General features: G+C 42.5%; 1 protein-coding gene across 5 annotated transcripts in view; it reads right to left on the minus strand.

Moving 5' to 3' along the window:
• Positions 1–18290, minus strand: part of EHBP1 (EH domain binding protein 1) — an 807334-nt gene that overhangs the window by 757636 nt on the left and 31408 nt on the right. For all 5 annotated transcript variants that reach the window (XM_029593675.1, XM_029593673.1, XM_029593671.1 and 2 more), the window contains exon 3: positions 15005–15062. In XM_029593675.1, coding sequence (XP_029449535.1) covers positions 15005–15062 — 58 coding nt within the window. The remainder of the gene's footprint in view (positions 1–15004; positions 15063–18290) is intronic.

Genomic DNA, 18290 nt, shown 5'->3' on the forward strand with positions numbered 1-18290 from the left:
CTGTTTTTGTTCTTGTCATAATAAACCCTGATAAATTCCTGGTAAAAAATAAAGAATAAAAAACAAAAATTAAGCTTCCTATTTATTCTACATGTCTTGTTTCTGTTATACTGCCAACTAGTGGTCATCATAAAAGTTCACAGCTTCTGCTATACTCAGCACAGCTGGTTCAGAAGGGCTAATCTCCGACTTGGAAACCAAAGATTTTTTTTCTTCTAGTGTTGTTTCGCAGCTAGATTGCATTCACCCTTGACACTGCAATCAGATGGGCCTCCCATCTGCTGCCGAGCTCCTCACATGTTGCAGGACACTGCCACTACCACCGCCTCCAGCTGTTCCTCCTTAGGTGCATGCACACACTAAAGTATACACACTTTAAAAGCCCCACAGCAGGAAAGCTCCTTGCTTGCGGGCACCAATGACATCAATGGCTCCCTTACTTAAGCACCGGCTGATGCTTCAGAACGACACCTCAGCAATGGGTCTCCTGCATTACTGTAGTGTGTTGCCAGTGTTCCTGTCTTCTCATCCATCCTTGCCATGCTTTCCAGCTCAGCCTAGTCTAGCCCTCGCCTTCCAGTCCACTCTTCTTTGTGGTCTTCTCAAGTGTTTGTGTGTACAAGTTGCTTTGGATCTCAACCTCTTGCTTGGATATGACGATTACCTGCCGTCTGGACCTGACCCCTATCCTGGACATGACTACAATTGCCTGCCGCCTGGACCAGATTATCCCTGCTCAGGGCCTGCCCTGACATTGGTTCTCCTTTGACTTTTGTAAGCCTGTTGTCTATCCCATCTCTGATGTATCTCTTTGGACTATTACCACCTCTGCCCTAGGGACCCACCTCAGTTCTGCCGGCCGCCAAAATCCAAGGGCTCAACCTGTGGAGGAGGTAGTTGGTAAAGGTGAAGCTCCAGACTGTCCCGCTACAGGGCACGTTCACCAGCTGCCAGCCTAGGCCTCGGGAGCTTGCCCTTAACACTGTGTAAACTAAGCCGCAGCACTAAGGGCTCACACATCACCGTATTCATTAAATTTATTTATTTATTTATAGATTTTTCTATACCGGGGTACGTAAATAACATCACCTCGGTTTACATTCAAACAGTAATTCAGCATTGCGCTTTACAATATAACAAGGTAACTAAACGAAAACAATACAGTATATAACTTTGTATTAATAGAATATAAGCAATATATGAGAGATTGTGGCAGTTAGGAAGAGTAGTTGAGGATTCAGATCATTGATAGTAGGCTTTTTTAAATAGCCAGGTTTTAAGGTTTTGTTTAAATTTTTTGTGACAGAGTTCCTGGCGTAATTCAGAGGGCATGGTGTTCCATATTGTTGATCCAGCAATGATGAAAGATCGATCTTTTGTACTAGAGAGTTTAGTCAGATTGGGTGCTGGGATATTTAGTTTGGCTAAATTCTGGAATCTCGTTGGGCGGGAAGACGTTTTGAATTGTAGTTGATCTGTAAACCAGAGCATTTCTCTGTTTTGAATGGCTTTGTTTATCAGCGACATAGATTTATAAATTATCCTGTAAGCCACGGGTAGCCAGTGCAAAGACTGAAGAGCTGGAGTGATGTGATCATGGCGGCTTGTGTCGGTGATAATGCGGGCAGCTGCATTTTGCAGCATTTGCAAAGGTTGAATGGTGGCTTTGGGTAGAATGTTTTCAGTCAGTTCTGATCTAATGTTTTAATGATCTAAATGTTTTCAGTCAGTTCTGATCATCTCTGGCCTGTGATTCAGTGGCTAATCTGGCCAACTTTGCAGAACAATCCTCATTTTGCTGTCTATTACTGTGGCCTGGACAGTTCTATTTGCTGTTATCTCCAGTTTATTACTCCTGGGGGAATTCTGCGCACAAAAATATGTAAAATTCTGCAAAATTCTGCAAACCTTACATTGGTCAAAATAACACAATTTACATGACAGTCTTTAAGTAATTACATTTTAAATTAATACAGAAAAAAGTTACTACTTAAAAGATGCAGAATTTTAAATATTTTGAGCAGAATTTCCCTAGAAATTCACTGTAAGAGTGTCCCTTCCACTCGCTCTCCCTACTCCTATAGCCACTTTGCCCTCTCAGGCCCGAACTCCTCCATCTGCCAGTCTCTCTCCCCTCCACTGTTAGGCTCAAACCCTGCCACTCTATCGCCAGTCCCAACGTTTGACCCTGTTCTCAGTACTGCCCCTCACATAGGCTCCCTCTGTCCCTCCCTCTTTCACACACATGCTCCCTCTCTCTTAATACACATACACACCCCTTCATACAGGCTCCCTCACTCTCTCGCACACACACATCCCCTCATACAGGGCCCTCTCTCTTGCATACACACCCACACAAGCTCCCTTTCTCCCTCACACATACATCCTCACACAGGCTGTGTCTCTCACATACACAATCCCTTCACACAGGCTAGCACCCTCACATACACATGAGCTCCCAATCTCTCACAGGCATACACACTCCTTCACAATCTCCTCATATAGGCTCCCTTCTCTCTGGCACCCACATTCAAGCATCTCCCCCCCCCCCCCCCCCCGCCCTCTCACCTCCCATGCTCCCCCCCCCCTGCTCTCTCTCCCCCTCCCCTCCCCCACATTCACTCTCACCGGGGCCTTCATCTTCGCCGCAAACAGCACGCCAGGGCCTTCATCTTCACGCGCTACATTCGCAGCATGCCGGGGTCTCCTCTGCCATTTTCTGCGCGGGGGGGGGGGGGGGGGAATTTTGCGCAAATTCTGCACTCCACAGTAGCACAGAATTCTCCCAAGACTAGTTTATGCCCAGTAAGGTTTTTTGTTTGTTTGATCTGTTGTTAAAGTTTTGAGTTGAAGAAGCAGCCTCCTCGGTCTGTGAGTAAAAATTAAGTAAAGCTATCTGTTTAGGTTGTGCATAGGAAATGCAACTCACACTTTCTGGATCAAGATCACTTTTAAATAAGCCTACTTTGGTATAGATGTTGCCTGCTTCAGAGATAAAATGTGCCATTATTATTGATGCTGATGTGCTGAATTCAAATAGGATAATGAAACTGATTGGCTACTGTTTCCATGATATTTAATTTTAGATATTTTCCATCTATGTCTATTGCATAGATAGTAAGAGTTTTAATCATAAATAGTAAACTTAGGTCTTTTCACGTATTTCATCTGTCCTGTTTATGTAACACTTTAAAAATTAATCCCTAGATTCATCAAAATGCTATAACACCCGCAGTAAGTAAAAAGGGGCGTGTTTATGGTAATTTTAGAATTACTGCACTGCAAACTATCATATTGCTTCACATAGGTAGTATCGTACAGGAGAGAGAGAGAGACTATTTATAAGACCTTCATAGTAGTCAACTATGTATATCTGTATAGGAGGGCCAACTAATAGCTCAAGGTGAGGTAATGGTTTAGGGGCCAGTTTTAGATGCTGAGTGAGACGTACAAACAGCACAGTAAACAGAGGTGAAGATTTGACGTCATTTGGAGTGAGGAAAGTCTCACAAAGATTAGATTTCTACAATGTTCTCTCGCCCTATCTTGATGGACTCTATAACAGGGTACCATCAAGCTAGGGTGAGATAACAAGTAGAGATATAAATAGTTGAATACTGTGAAGCACCCCCCCCCCCCCCCCCCCGGGAGGCTCTCTCTCTACTTCACTCCACTCCAATCCACTCCCTCTCCCCAAGCCCAGAAATGGCCAAAATGCAATTTGCAATCTTTAACGCAAATTGTGTCACAGCCGTTTCAGGCATATCGTATAGCTTAACACCAGGAAAAAAGGTGTAGTTATTTCCGGCATTAAAACCGTGCGATGGCATAAGTTATGCTATTGCACGGCGAGATACTGCCCTTCATTTTAATTATTCCTGCCCAAACCCCTCCCCAATCCCACCCCTTCTAAACATTTGAATTTGTGCCGTGCGGTAACAATTATCGCATGCATGCATTATTGCGTGCGTTAATGTCATAACGCATTTTGATTAATGACCCTATAAATCAGCAAAAGGATTATAGAAATAAAAGACCAAAACTATTATGTACATAGTTTAATCCTTATTCAGTGTCTACTTGGCTCTTCTTGGCTTGTCTCTTGCAGAGAAGGGCAACCAAAATGATAAATGGGATGGAACAGCTCCCCTATGAGGAAAGACTAAAGAGGTTAGGACTGTTCAGCTTGGAGAAGAGACGGCTGAGGGGGGGATATGATAGAGGTGTTTAAAATCATGAGAGGTCTAGAATGGATAGATGTGAATCGGTTATTTACTCTTTCGGATAACAGAAGACTAGGGGGCACTCCTTGAAGTTAGCATGTGGCGCATTTAAAACTAATCAGAGAAAGTTCTTTTTCACTCAACGCACAATTAAACTCTGGAATTTGTTGTCGGGGATGTTGTTAGTGCAATTATTGTAGCTGGGTTTAAAATAGGATTGGATAAGTTCTTGGAGAAGTCCATTACCTGCTGTTAATTAAGATGACTTAGAAAATAGCCACTGCTATTACTAGCATCAGTAGCATGGGATAGACAGTTTTTGAGTACTTGCCAGTTTCTTATGGCCTGGATTAGCCACTGTTGGAAACAGGATGATGAGCTTGATGGACCCTTGGTCTGACCCAGTTTGGCATGTTCTTAAAAGAAAAAAAAAATTCTAAAAATTTAAATGGAACATCTCTTATCACTGTCCAGCAATAGTCTACAAGCACTGATGGACTCCATTTGCTCCCATACCATTTTTCCATTGCTGCAATGTCCTGGTGAAATCATTTTCATGCTCATTGCTCACTGTTCCGCAGTTTGGTAGAAAAAAATCTAGATGAGAGTACAAAAAATGTTTCTTTTGTATGCCTTGAGGTTTTCCACTAACTCCTTGTAGTTGTCTGCTTTGTTGTTTCAGAGACAATTTGCTACCACTAACTGGAAGGATTTCCATGCCATCTTTTTCTTGCCACGCAATACACTTAAATGCATCATCTCAAAGAAATTCACAAATCAGATGGGCCAATAAAGACACCTTCCTTTATCTTAGCTTCACTTAACCTTGAAAATTTACCACTGAGGTACTTTAAGGCTGCTTTAGTTTTGTTCATGGCCTTGACAAAGTTCTTCATCAGACCCAGGTTGATGTGTAAGGGTGGTAACAAAATCTTCCTTGATTCAACAAGTGCTGGATGCTGAACACTTTTCCTCCATGACTTTTAGGAATAAAATAATGCAATTCATATTATGTACGACACAATACAAGCTTCAGACTGCATCATTCATTGTTGTGCCCAAAAAGCAAGTACTGTCCAAACTGAGTAAGATTTATTCATAGATTCAGTCCAAGATGTATATTAAAAATGTTGAAGATCTCTTCCAGCCCATTGTGCAGACCAATCGACCAAATACAAAATTTACTAGCAGCAGGAAAGCGACTGTGGATGTGTCTCCTTCCCAGGAGGAGCTGGTCTCGAGAGACGAGGAGTGGGCTGAAGCCCTAGGTTCTCTTGATGCTGCAACAGTAGTTGAGAAAGTGGACAATTTGGTTGCCTCGGTTAAGGAACAAGAGGATCGCCTGGAAGCCGTGGAAAATCGGGCAAGTGACTTAGTAGACTCAGTTACTGTTTCCCAGCAGAAAGCTGAATCGCTGAAACAGAAATTTAAATTTCTTAGTGAATGGCATGAAGACTTAAAATATCATGGGCATCGCAATAATCTGCGGACAATTGGGGTTCCAGATAGAAGTGAAAATATGGATCCATTACATTTTCTCTCCACAGTGGCTGCCTGAACTGTTAGATTTACCCTGCAAAGCTGGCCACTTAAAGATAAGACAGTCCTTGCTCCAATTCTAGTGTTTGATGGCAAGCTGCAAAACCTGATTTTGCGACTGCATCACTCTGGGTATAAAGCATGCATTTTGGAGTCTGTCTGCAAAAAATGTGTGATAATGTACCAAAACAGAGTTTATATTTTTCCTGATTTTTCTTCCAAGTTACTCAAAATGTAGCAGGCCTTTAGAGAGATGAAAGGCAAGCTAAAGAAGCATGATCTTCCTTATGCACAGCCAAGGGTGACCATTGCTGGCAAGATTAAAATCTTTGTGTCGGTGGGGGGGGGGGGGGGGGGGGGGGGGGGGGGGAGTTCTGCCTCTCTCAATATGCAGGCATCACATGGTTTTGCTGAATCACAATTACTGGTTAATAACTCCTTTTTGCATTTTTAAATTTCTTTCTATGCTTTACATTGGACATTGCTTGTAATTTTTTTTGAGGCTCAAAACATGGAGGTCCAGTGGGATCTGCTTCAGCCTGAACGTGATAATGTTTGCAATTCTTTTTAGATGGTAGTCTGGCACTTTTTTTTTTTTTCACTTTTTTTCATTTGGAATATTGCATTTACTTTTTTGCCATTTGACTACTGCCTTAGCACCACCTATTTTAATATGTTTTTTTACTGTTACTATTATTTTTTAAATTGGCAGGATAAATTTGTCTTCAGTGTCTTTTTCCAAGGTTTGTCTAGAACAGACTATTTTTCCCTTTTTTCTTTTGTCTGCTGGTTTGGCCAGAATTTGAACAGGCCCTGGTTCCTGAAGCATAGTACTATTTTTGGTTCTAGGAGGTCTTCTTCCTTGTGGCCTTTTTTACATCACATTCTACCAGTCCGGTGGGGTTGATTTTTAAATTTAAATGCATGGTCCTTTTATTTTTGTCCATCTATTTATTAGAGGACAAGTGGTTGTTACCTAAAACCCCCGTTTTTGTTTTGGGGTTTGTGAACTTTACTCCTTGGTTTTTATGCAATCAATTTTTGGCTCTCTTATCTTTACTGCTCAATACTTAAAGTACTTTTAATTTTATTATATTTTCTTTTATTGGTTTAGTTTTTTCTTTTTTCTCAACATTTATTCATAGTGTGCTAGAGAAAGTATTTATAATATGAGGGGCAGGGGGTGGGAGAGAGGAGAAATATTTTTGTTCCTTATGTTTGTATCTCTCTGGGGAATTTGTTGGGTTTGTCAGGGGAGGGTTTATAGGTTGGGGAGTTTCCTCTAAAGAATGGCCTCTGAATTTCTGTAAGGGTTTTAAGGGCTTGGTGACACCCGGGTGCCAGAAGAAATTGGATGGCATCTACATTATTCAAAGTCTTCCCTCATTTGGGTTATTTCTCTTCGGACTACTCCTGGAGTCTCCTCTGCCCCTAGTGAAGGGGGTTGTTGGATGGGTTGCTTATACAGATTAGGAGATACCATATAAAAATGGAGAAGTCATCGCTTACCTGATACTCTCCTTTCCCCTAATGAGAGCAGGTCGATCCCCCCCCCCCTCCCCCTCCTCCAGTGGGTTATGCACCTCTGCCAGCAGATGGAGACAGAGTAAGAAGCCGAAATCACGGATATATAATCATGCCCTGACATCAGCCCACCAGAATCCTCTGGAAAAGTCAAAACTGTGGACAAACTGAATATACTCAAAAATGATTATTAACAATCAACCACTCATGCTTCAGTCAATAGAGAACATTTGAGTTCAGCCAAAGTAATAAATTATTTACTAATCTGAGAGGCTGGTTAAGCCACTTACCAATCTTCAAATAATAGCAGGAAAAACACTCTGCAATGTCCACATCGAAAAAGCCAAACTAAAGGTAAAAATGCAGCAGCTCATGGCATGTCGGGAATTGACCTGCCCTCATTAGGGGGAAAGAAATTATCAGGTAGATAGTAATTTCTCCTTCTTCTGCATTCAGGCAGGCCAATCCCCACTAGTGGGATTTACCAAAGCTACTCCCAAGCAGGGTGGGAGGCTGCCCGTGATCCAATCAACATCGCCTGTGTGAATGTGGCATACTCCTGAGCCCAAACATCCAAGCAGTAATGCTTGGAAAATGTATGCAAGGAGGACCACATCACCACTCAGCAAATCTAGAGGAGACAATAAACAAAAGTTCCGCTCATGATACTGCCTAGGCCGTCATGGAATGCGGTCTAATCTGCTTCGGCAAAAGAATTTCTGAGCATAAACAGATGATAAGACTTTCCAGCAAGAAAGGGCCTGAAGTTCGGGAACTCAACGTGCAGAACAAATTGCCACCAAAAAACAAACTGTCTTCAAAGCAAGCAGCCTCAAGGAAAGACCAGGCAGCGGCCAAAGGTCGGACCTGCTGAGAATTCCAGGACCAGATTAAGATCCCACAGAGGCACCGGAAGCTAAAAAGGAGGACGAAATTGCTTAACTCTCTTCAAAAACCAGGATACACAGGAATGGGAAGACAAATGCCCACCACTGACTCACCCCCTATAACAAATGAGGGCTGTCACTTGAGCCTTCAAGGTGTAAAGAGCGATTCCTTTAAGCAATTCATCCTGCAAGAATTCCAAAAATTAAGATCCACCTTGATTGGCTGAGAACCTCGCTTAGTACACCAGGCCTAAAAAAAACTCTCCAAACTCCCACATAGGCCAGAGAAGTAGAAATCATGGCAGGCAAATAACTACAGTTCAACAACCTAGCCCTCTCAATGGCCAAACTGTAAGACAAATTCAACCCAGATCATGTAGAATGGATCCCTGCCATAATAGATTCTTCTGAGGCGGTAGCTTGAGGGGACTGCCCACCAGCTCTCTCTGCAGATGGGCACACCATGCCCTCCAGGGCCAACCCGGAGCCACCAAAAGGACGGCATCAGCTTGACTTGCAATCTTCCAAAATATCCTGCTTATCAGAGGCCAGGGCGGGAAGGCATACAGCAAGCTACCCCTCAGCCACACCCGAACGAGGGCATCGATGACCAGTGCTTTCGGGTCCAACTGTGACTGAAAAGCCATGCAAATTTTGTGTTGTCTGAGGTCGCCAACAAGTCTAGTTATGAGTGTCCCAGCACTCCAGTCAGCTGAAAAGCTTTATCTGCTATTTCCCACTCTCCTAAGTCCAAATGCCTCCTGTTGAGAAAATCAGCTCTGACATTGTCCTTTCTGGCAATGTGAGAGGCGGATATGCCTAGCAGAAGTTGCTCTGCCCATAGCATCCAACACCTGTTAACTCTTGGTTTCGCCTTGATGACTGATGTAGGACACCGTCGCCCCATGGTCTGACATTATCCAGACCACCTGAGCCTTGCGAACTACAAGCATGCTAGACGAACTACCCAATTTTCCAATCAGTTAATGCTCCACTGCTGCTCCTCAGGATTCCAGTGAACTTGCACTATCAACTCCTAACAGTGAGCCACCCAACCAGAAGGCTCACATACGTTGAGAGCACTAACTAGTCTGATGTCTCCAAGATAACTCTTTCCTGAGATGATCCACCTGCAACCACCACTGCAACTTGGCGCTCAACTCCAATGGCAGGAGAAGCCTCACTGTGTAGTCCTGAGACTGTGGGCTCCAGCGGGAAAGTAACACACGTTGAAGAGGGAAGAACTTCCAAGATGGCCACCATCAAACCCTGGGCCTGTAAAAGGAAAAAAAAACCAACATACCATTGGGCATACAGCGTTTATCAAGGTGTGAACTTGGAGCAATCAACTTTGACTCTCCGGCAGAAATACTCTGCCCTACATTTTATTGAAGTGCATGCCATGACACTCCAGCATCTGAGATGGCTGTAAGCTGCTCTTGGCTAGGTTTACCACCCAGCCTAGTTCCTGCTGTAAAGAGTACCTTGTGAGAAGCCTGAAGACTTTTTTCTATGTTTTTGGCTCGAATCAACCAGTTGTCTAGATACAGGTGCACTAGAATGCTGACCTTGGTAAGAATGCCACTACCACCACCATGACCTTGCCCAAAGGGCAAGAACTGAAAATGGTAACGGTGTCCCAGAATAGCAAACCGTAAGAATCGCTGATGTTTGCAGTAAATGGGAATATGCAGATATGCCTCCATCAGATGCAGAGTTGTGAGGTATTCCCCTAATTGTACTGCCATTATAACGAAGTGTACAGTTTCCATGCGAACATGAGTGACCCACAAATGAAGATTGACTCCCTTGAGATCCAGAATGGGTCGAAAGGACCCCTCTTTTTTGGGTACAACAAAGTACCCATATTTTGGGTACAACAAAGTACCCATATTTGGCCCATATTTTGCTGTGATTCGGGAACAGGAAGCACAGCCTTCAGGGCTAACAGTCTTCTCAATGTAGTGTCCACTACCATCTTCTTCTGAGGGGAGTTGCATGGAGATATCATAAAGGCATCTGGAGAAATGTGATGAAACTCTAGAGCATAGCCATCCCAAATCACTTTGAGGATCCATTGATCTGATATGAGCTGGACCCAGCTGTGATAAAAGAGAGATAGGCGTCCACCTATTTCCTGCACCAACAGGTGAGCTCACAAATCTTCATTGAGAAAATTGTGAGGCTTCACTCCCGTAGCCCGCACCTTTCCAAGGCATTTTGGGGTGAAAGGACTGAGACCTACCAAAGGGATGGGATATCTGAGAAGATCCCCCCATAAGGACGAAATCGCCTATAGTCACAAGAGCGGCCATTTGTCTGAAAGAGCCAAGAAGCTGGCTTCTTATCCTCTGGCAAATGAGGGACCTGCGCTTCTGCCATCCATTTGCCATCTTTTCCAACTCACTGCCAACAAAATGGAACTCTTGAAGTTGCAGCTTGGTGTGACTAGAATAAGAAATAGTGTCAGCCGGCTCCAAAATGGCTCTGCCAGAGTCTTGCTAAAAATGCAAGATTGCTTCTTGTTGTACCTTGGTGGCTCGAGCTATCTGCCAATTCATCACTATGGCCTCAAAGGCTTGCTTAAGGATAGCCTCAATCCTTCTATCCTAAGCATGCTTTAGAGCTGCCTCTCATTCCAGAAAGGTGGTTCACTTAGAGACAGAACACACCAACACATCCACCTTTGGGAAACGCAACTGCTCTGTGGACCGCAGATCCAAGGGGTATAAACCTGCCAAAGCGTGCCCACCTTTAAATGTTGCCTCTGGTGCACTCCTTTCAAGGTTTAAGCAACTCTTAAATAGCATTCAGGAGGGGAAATAAACATGAAGCCTTGCATAGGGTGACCAATTTAGGGTCCTTCTGCACACCCGAATAGTCACTCCCAGCCACTTCAAGGATCTTCAGAGTCAGAGATCAGACCTAGCAACTCATCTCTATGAAAGAAATGGAGAAGAGCTCCTTGGGGCTCTAAATCCAGAGGAACCTCCCCTTTCTCAAGAAGGGAGCAACCCAAATCATCATCAACATCATCTTGATCTACATCAACTCGAATACCGTCAGGATACACAGCACATAACCTAAGTCTTTGTTATCGTAATCAGTATTCGGATGGTCGACATTTAGATCTTTCAACAAGCTTTGCCACACCTATGATTTAGTGTCTCATTTGCATTTTCTCTATTTACAACTCTGGAGGGTCTTGACAGGATTCCAACTGGAGGAAGAACTCACTGATGCTGCTGGCTTTTTGCAATATATGTTATCATATAAAGACCCTAAAAAAAAAAAAAAAAGTTTATTTCATATTCATATAAAACATTGCTTGCTTCTCTTGCTGGTGACGAGGCCACCCTTGCGGTAGTCCAGGCCTGGAATACTGACCTACAGTTCTCCTTGGAATATGACGACTGGCTGCAAATTTGGCTTGCCGCACACACCAACAATCTATTTGTATGCTCCACAAAGAGTTAATGTATCATATTCTTTACCAGATCTACAGATATTCAAGTTTGGTACTCCAGCCCTTTGTGCTGGAGGCGCTGTGGTGGAAGAGACTCCTCCTTTCACATGTGGTGGCAGTGTTCACAAGTTCAAAGTTTTTGGGACTTGGTTGAGCATGAGTATATTGCCATCACAGGTACTGCATTTTCTTTTACATCTACCATTTGCCTGAATAGGATTTATTGGATTTTCCACTCAAGCAGCAGACGTTACTCAAGCAGCAGACGTTACTCAAGCAGCAGACGTTACTCTCATGTAACCCAAGTGGCCAGGCTTACAATTGCATGTTTTTGGAAGACCGATCCGCAGTTGGAGTTTGGAAGAAGACGAGTAGTAGAAATCGCCGTGATGTTAGGCCGTGATGTTAGGCCTTACGAAAAAGCTTGACTAGTATGATACTAACTGGCAACAATATTGGGGCTGGAGGAAGTATAAATCTTAGTCCGATATGTTAGATGTATTTGGATGAAAGTATCCTCTTTCCTGGATTTGGATTCTTTTCTGTCTTGCATTACTTATTGTTATATGTAAGCTGCTGTTTATAAAGAAAGAGTTTTAAAAAATAAAGGTCATATATACTGACCCAGTTGCATATCTTGACAACAAAGCCAATCAACAATTTTAAGCATCATTTTGTTCTCAGTGACCCAGATTTAGTAAAGTTTAACTACATTCATTTCAGAAGCATTTTGGCTGTAGAACAGTGTTATAAATAAATAGTGTTATATTTTAAATTAAAAAATTGAGAGCCTCCAAGCTCATGTTGTGAATAGGATGAGGGTGCACTTTTTTACTTGCCCATTGGTACCAAATTGCCTGGCTACAGCTCTTATTGACTTCTCAACTTCAATCTTCACAGGATCATCAGGAGTTTGCTAATGTAATGATATTAAACTTGAGATGATGTTACTTTCACCTTCAAAAATTTGCTATGTACTTTTTGATAGGATACATTTTAACTTACCTCTGAAACAGAAACCAAGTATCTGTCGAAGGATCCTACAATCTGCAGTGCTCAGATTGACCTGCAAGGCTTCACTATTAAATATGAGTAACATGAAGCAAAAATATGGTGCTCTATGGTGGAAAAATATTGAAAATTAACCTTAGGCTTCGATGTAAGTTTTTTGATGAGCCGGGGACATTTTTTCTTAGAGTTTAATTTAATTTTTTCCTTTTCGCACATTTTCTTTGTTTACTGTAATTCTGGTACATTTTTGGAGGGTGGGGTAGGGGAGTGTTTGTTTTCTTTACTCAACTCTCTCCTGCCTTATTCCCTCCCTACAACCTTTTCCTCTCTCCACCCTAGGCCTAAACTTATCTCACAAACTTTGAGCCAGGCACAGCAGCGACTATTTCTCCATAGCCTGGCACCAAGTATCAGATTTTAGTCAATCAGGTAACCTGGTGCTTGTGGTTTTTCAACCCCTGATGTTGATCATACTATTTTATGAAGATACCATATTTTCAAGTTAACATACAAAAATTAAAGACAGAGAACATAATGGTAAATAAGTACATAAGGCCCATCTAGTGTGCCCAACTTGCTTCTTTTTTTATGCCACAGACCACAGCTGATATCTGGTTTTTACTTCACTTTTTGGCCACCTTTAGTGATAAGACTTCATTGTGAATGAAAACTGATTCCAAACTAAGCAATCTTATTTTACATTAAAGATATACTGTCATAAAAAGTATTAGGTTCTCACTTTCACTTACTGGCATTTTACCGATTTACCTCTTGGTTTTCAATAGCTTCTTCAAAGATTGGTAACAAGTTAAATAAGTGGAGTAGGTTTTATCCCTGCTCTTCACAGCCACTTATCCTTCCAGCTAATACATTCTCTTATACTCTGTGACAAGTTTAAGTACACAAAAAATACACATTTGTTAGCTAAACATTTGGACTTTGACCCTTCTCCCCAACAACTTTCAGGATATGCTGGTCAAGGTCTTAAAATATCTTAAACTTGACAATGTGAAAAAAAATTATTTATCAAAATGCTCATACACATCTTCACTTAGGCTTGCATCTTTTAGGTTTGACATGTCCTGCTTTTGCAATTGGATCGCCATACAGCACAGAAGTAAATATAAAATTTTCCAAAAACTGTTAGTTTCACTGTTTTGGGGCTCTTACAGGCAGCGATGGTGCATCACTGAGATTTGTACGCAAATAAAACATCAATATGTTTTCTAAAGCAGCGTTTTCCCAACCTTTTCAAGCCTAAGGCACACCTACATTAATAATGCTCTGTGGCACATCAACTTCCACAGAGCAAGCAAGGTGAACATGAAGACGACTTATGGCCAAAAGAAGAACAAGGGAAACATTGAAAGCCCCACCAGTCTCTCTTCCAAATTTTATAACAAAGAGAGAGGGGGAGGAGGGCAAAGAAACACAGACCTAGCAGAATAGAGCTGCTCCCACTTTTACAAGTGTAGGAGAAGGGAGAAGTCACTGTGATGCAGGCAGCCAGCTCAATTAGATACCTTGGCTGCTGCATGTAGTTACCACAGCTTCTCCACTGCTGTGCTCCAAATATGCAGAATGAGTCGCATCCTAAGCTCAGTACATGATGTCCCCATCACACTTAGTCTGGGGTAAGACAAAGGTTAAAAGGACTCAAAAGAGAAAGCTCAAAAGGGGGAAAATGAGGAGATGCTTATGCGCAATGTGTGTACCACACACAGCGGGGCCCTGCTATCTATGTCATACATGCTGCCCATTAATTACCATAATTCAAAACTCATGCTGTAACTAGGAAGAGGCGGCACACAATTGCACATGTTCTCAGAAAGAAGCTCCTATATGTTTGAACTATCACAGGTTACTCTTGTTGCTATGAAGTGCTTAGAGCACAGCCCAAGTGTTAGACTGCATTTGCACATCAGGCAACAGTGACTTGTTCGTGGAACACCTGATCAGGTCTGAAGGCACACTGATTGGGAAATGCTGTACTAAGGCATTCCAAATATTTTTAATGTAACCAAACTGATAAAATATTACAATGTATTATATTTTCAAAAACCACCTATGAGAAAAATGTATACCACACAAACATAATATATGAAATTCATGATTAATAACTAACATATTTAAGCTTAAACATGTGATTTTAAAATCTTGATTGCATACTGGAAGCTTATTCAATTTATTACAGAAACCTATGCAAAACATCAAATACCTGTAGGCAAGATGAAAAATTATGAAAATTCTTCCTCCCATCTTTGGAGACAAAAAGTTACTTAACAATGCTAATATTTACAATTGCTGAACATATTACTTTCTGCAGTCTGACAGTTTACTGGCATTAATCTAACCTTAGAAGATTTCCTTCGGCTCCTTCTTGTCCAAACCACCACCAATTTATCTGGCTGCCTGCAAGAGAAGAGCAGGATGTAAAATGAAGAGACAATTTTATCAAAGCTTCCAAAATAAAATAGTTTATTCTTTAGCAACAAAAGCCTATGCTGACCCAAAAAAACATAAGTAGAATCATGGCAAATAATAAACTTGAACCCTAAAACTAAAGTAGTATAATTTTACTCCTACAGTGTACTGAAAAATGTCAAAATGAAAAGACAAAATATATATCTTTAGATTTCGGTGGAGATGGGCTCCAGTCACAACAGAAAACTAAATGATTCATCTGACAAATTGATACCTTTTACAGCACAGTCTTTTTTAAATCCCATTTCTCCCCTTTGTAAGCCTTCCTCCTGTATTAAAAAGTCTCTACATTACTAACCAATTGATTCACCTCTGCCTCAACTTTCCAAAAAAGTGGTTCAGTCAAACAAAATGAAGGACCATCAACAGGAACCCAGAATTTACCATGGAACTGAAACACCACAATAAAAAAAGCTAAATCTCTCTCCTTCCTGTAATCCCCAGACTTCAATCCTATGGCAACTAGTATGAAGTACTCTTAACTCCACTCCATCCCTCAATTGATCCCTGGGCCTATCACCCACTAGCCTGCTGGCAGGAGAACACCACTTATAGAATCTGTGATCACTAAAGCCAGGAGGATGTTGGGCTGCATAAATAGTTATGCTTCTATCAGGAAAAAGGTGCAATAATGCCCCTGTACAGGTCTTTGGTGAGACCTCACCTATAGTACTGAGAGACACAGCATGGAAGTAGTCCAGTAAAAGGCAATCATATAGTATTGGTTCTACACCAAAAGGAGATGAGACTAAAGAACCTAAATATGTATACCCTGAAGAAGAAGAGAAACGGGGGAGATATGATGTTGAAATTTAAACTTACCTGTTAATTTATTTATTTTTTTATTTTAAAACTTTTCTATACCGTCATATAGTAGAGCACCATCACAACAGTTTACAGTTAGGCACAAATATGTGGTTTCTAAGTTATCCAAAGGGTGCCATTATTATACAGTTATATAGTTCGATAATATACTCTAAATGGGAATGGGTATGGTTACCATTTACTATTAACTGTCTTTATAATTTAATACTTAAATTGTGAGAAAATAACAAAAGTAAGCAATACTGCTTTTTCTTGGTGACTTCCTGCTTTGTGTATGTGTTATTCCGCTACCTCAATGTGAAATGCTTTTTTGAAGAGCCATGTTTTTAAGCCTTTTTTGAAGACTTTTAGTTCTTTCCTTTCCTTTAGTTCTGCCAGACTAGTCCAGATGAATGAGTTATGCTCTCCTGCGAGCAAATGGAGACAGAGAAAAAAAAAAGCTCAAAGTTGACTTCATTCCCCCTATAAAGGTCTGATGTTGCCTTCAGCTCTTCAGTATCCTATGTCAAAGCAAAGAAAACAGAGGGCAATTGTCTGGCTTGGTTTCCAAATCACCACAACCAAAAAACACTTCATTCTATGGTTAACCCAGGAATAAGAATCCCTACACCAAGCTCAGAATTAGGCTAGCTGTCTTCAAAGCAGGCAACAATATACTCACTGCTAGATTTCTGAACCTATCAGTCTAACCACCATGGCTTCCTTGGGTAAGTTCCGGCCTGGTCTGGCAGGACTAAGGAAAGGAAGTTAACAGATAAGTTTACATTTCACCTTCCTTATCATCCATGCCAGATCAGTTTTGATAAGTTGAATGTACCAAATTTCCACCCAATTCAGACAGGCGAAAGTCATGATAGCTCTCAGAACACTTGAATGCAAGGCATAGTCTTCTCCTTGCCTACACACCTATACCAAGATGCTTAGGGCAGGAATACAATAGCTTAGAGAAAGACAGATTCTTTTCTATGAAAACTTCTGCTCTGTTGCTGAGTGGGGTCACTGGTCTTCCGAGATCTTCAAACTCTTGCTGGAGCAAGCCAATCTGCTCCTCTCCTTGATTTTTCCTGAAATCCATGCCTTAGAAATCACTATATCAGGTACTTCAAGTCGCAGGAGCTCCAAAGGATCTCACATGAGCTGAGCCAACACCATATTAAAGGTCCCAGAACACAACGGGAGCTTGCAGGGGAGGCTTCAGCTGAAGCAAACCCCGCATAAACCGCCCCACTATGGGCTGCACAGAGATAGGCGCTCCGCTAACACCCTGGTGATAAGAACTGATGGCACTCAGGTGTGCTCTAAGTTGGTCTTTAAACCAGCCTCCGAAAGGTGCAACAAGTAGTCAAGCAACTTTGAGTGGAGCAGGCGAATGGATCCAAGCCATGGCCCTCTCATCAGACGAAAAAAAAAACCTCTTCCTCTTCAGGCTGTAAGACTTCTTGGTAGAAGGCTTCCTGGAAGCTACCAGGATGCAAGACATGTCAGAGAGGTCAAGGGGCCACAGAACTAGCCTTTCAACATCCAGGCCATCAGACAGCGCCCTGAGTTTGGGATGGTGCAGCTTGCCCCTGATGTTGCATGATCAGGTCGGGGGAGGTCCCCAGACTGATAGGCTCCCTGACAGATCTCACAGGAGCGGAAACCAGACTTGCCTCAGCCAATGGGGGCAATGAGGATCATGTCCACGTCCTGCTGGAGCTTCAAGAAAGTCTTCAGTACCAGTATGCATACAGAAGGCCTTTGCCCCAATGACGGGCAAATATGTCTGAGGCTGTCAAAAGGGAGGCAAAGAGGTCCATGTCTGGGATCCCCCAAAGATGGAAGATGCAGTCTGCCACTGTTGGATTCAGGGACCACTCTTGGGGTCAGAGCACTTGACTCAGGAGGTTCGCCACCACATTTTACATCCCAGCTGGTTACATGGCCTGCAGGCGCATGACCTGGCACTGAGCCCTTGATCAAATCTGTACCACCTGCTGACACAGGAGGAACAACCCAGTGCGCCTCCCTGCTTGTTAATGTACCACACTGCAACTTGATTGTCTGTCTGGATAAGGACCGTCTTGTTGGATAAGTGATCCTGGAATGCCCAAAGCGCATAGCGGATCACCCGCAGCTCCAGGAAGTTAATTTGTTACTAAGCATCCCTGAGTAAACCGCAGACCTTGCATGCAGAGGTTGTCCAAATGCGCGCCCCATCCCAGGGTGGACGCATCTGTGGTAAGTATAACCTGTGTCGGGTTATACTTACCCAGATTGGTGAGCGAGTCTAGCCAAGACAGAGAGATCTGGAGAGGTGGCTTGATGCAGATGTATGCACCAAGGTCCTGG

This window comes from Rhinatrema bivittatum, chromosome 3, assembly GCF_901001135.1.
Source record: "Rhinatrema bivittatum chromosome 3, aRhiBiv1.1, whole genome shotgun sequence".
Taxonomy (NCBI): domain Eukaryota; kingdom Metazoa; phylum Chordata; class Amphibia; order Gymnophiona; family Rhinatrematidae; genus Rhinatrema; species Rhinatrema bivittatum.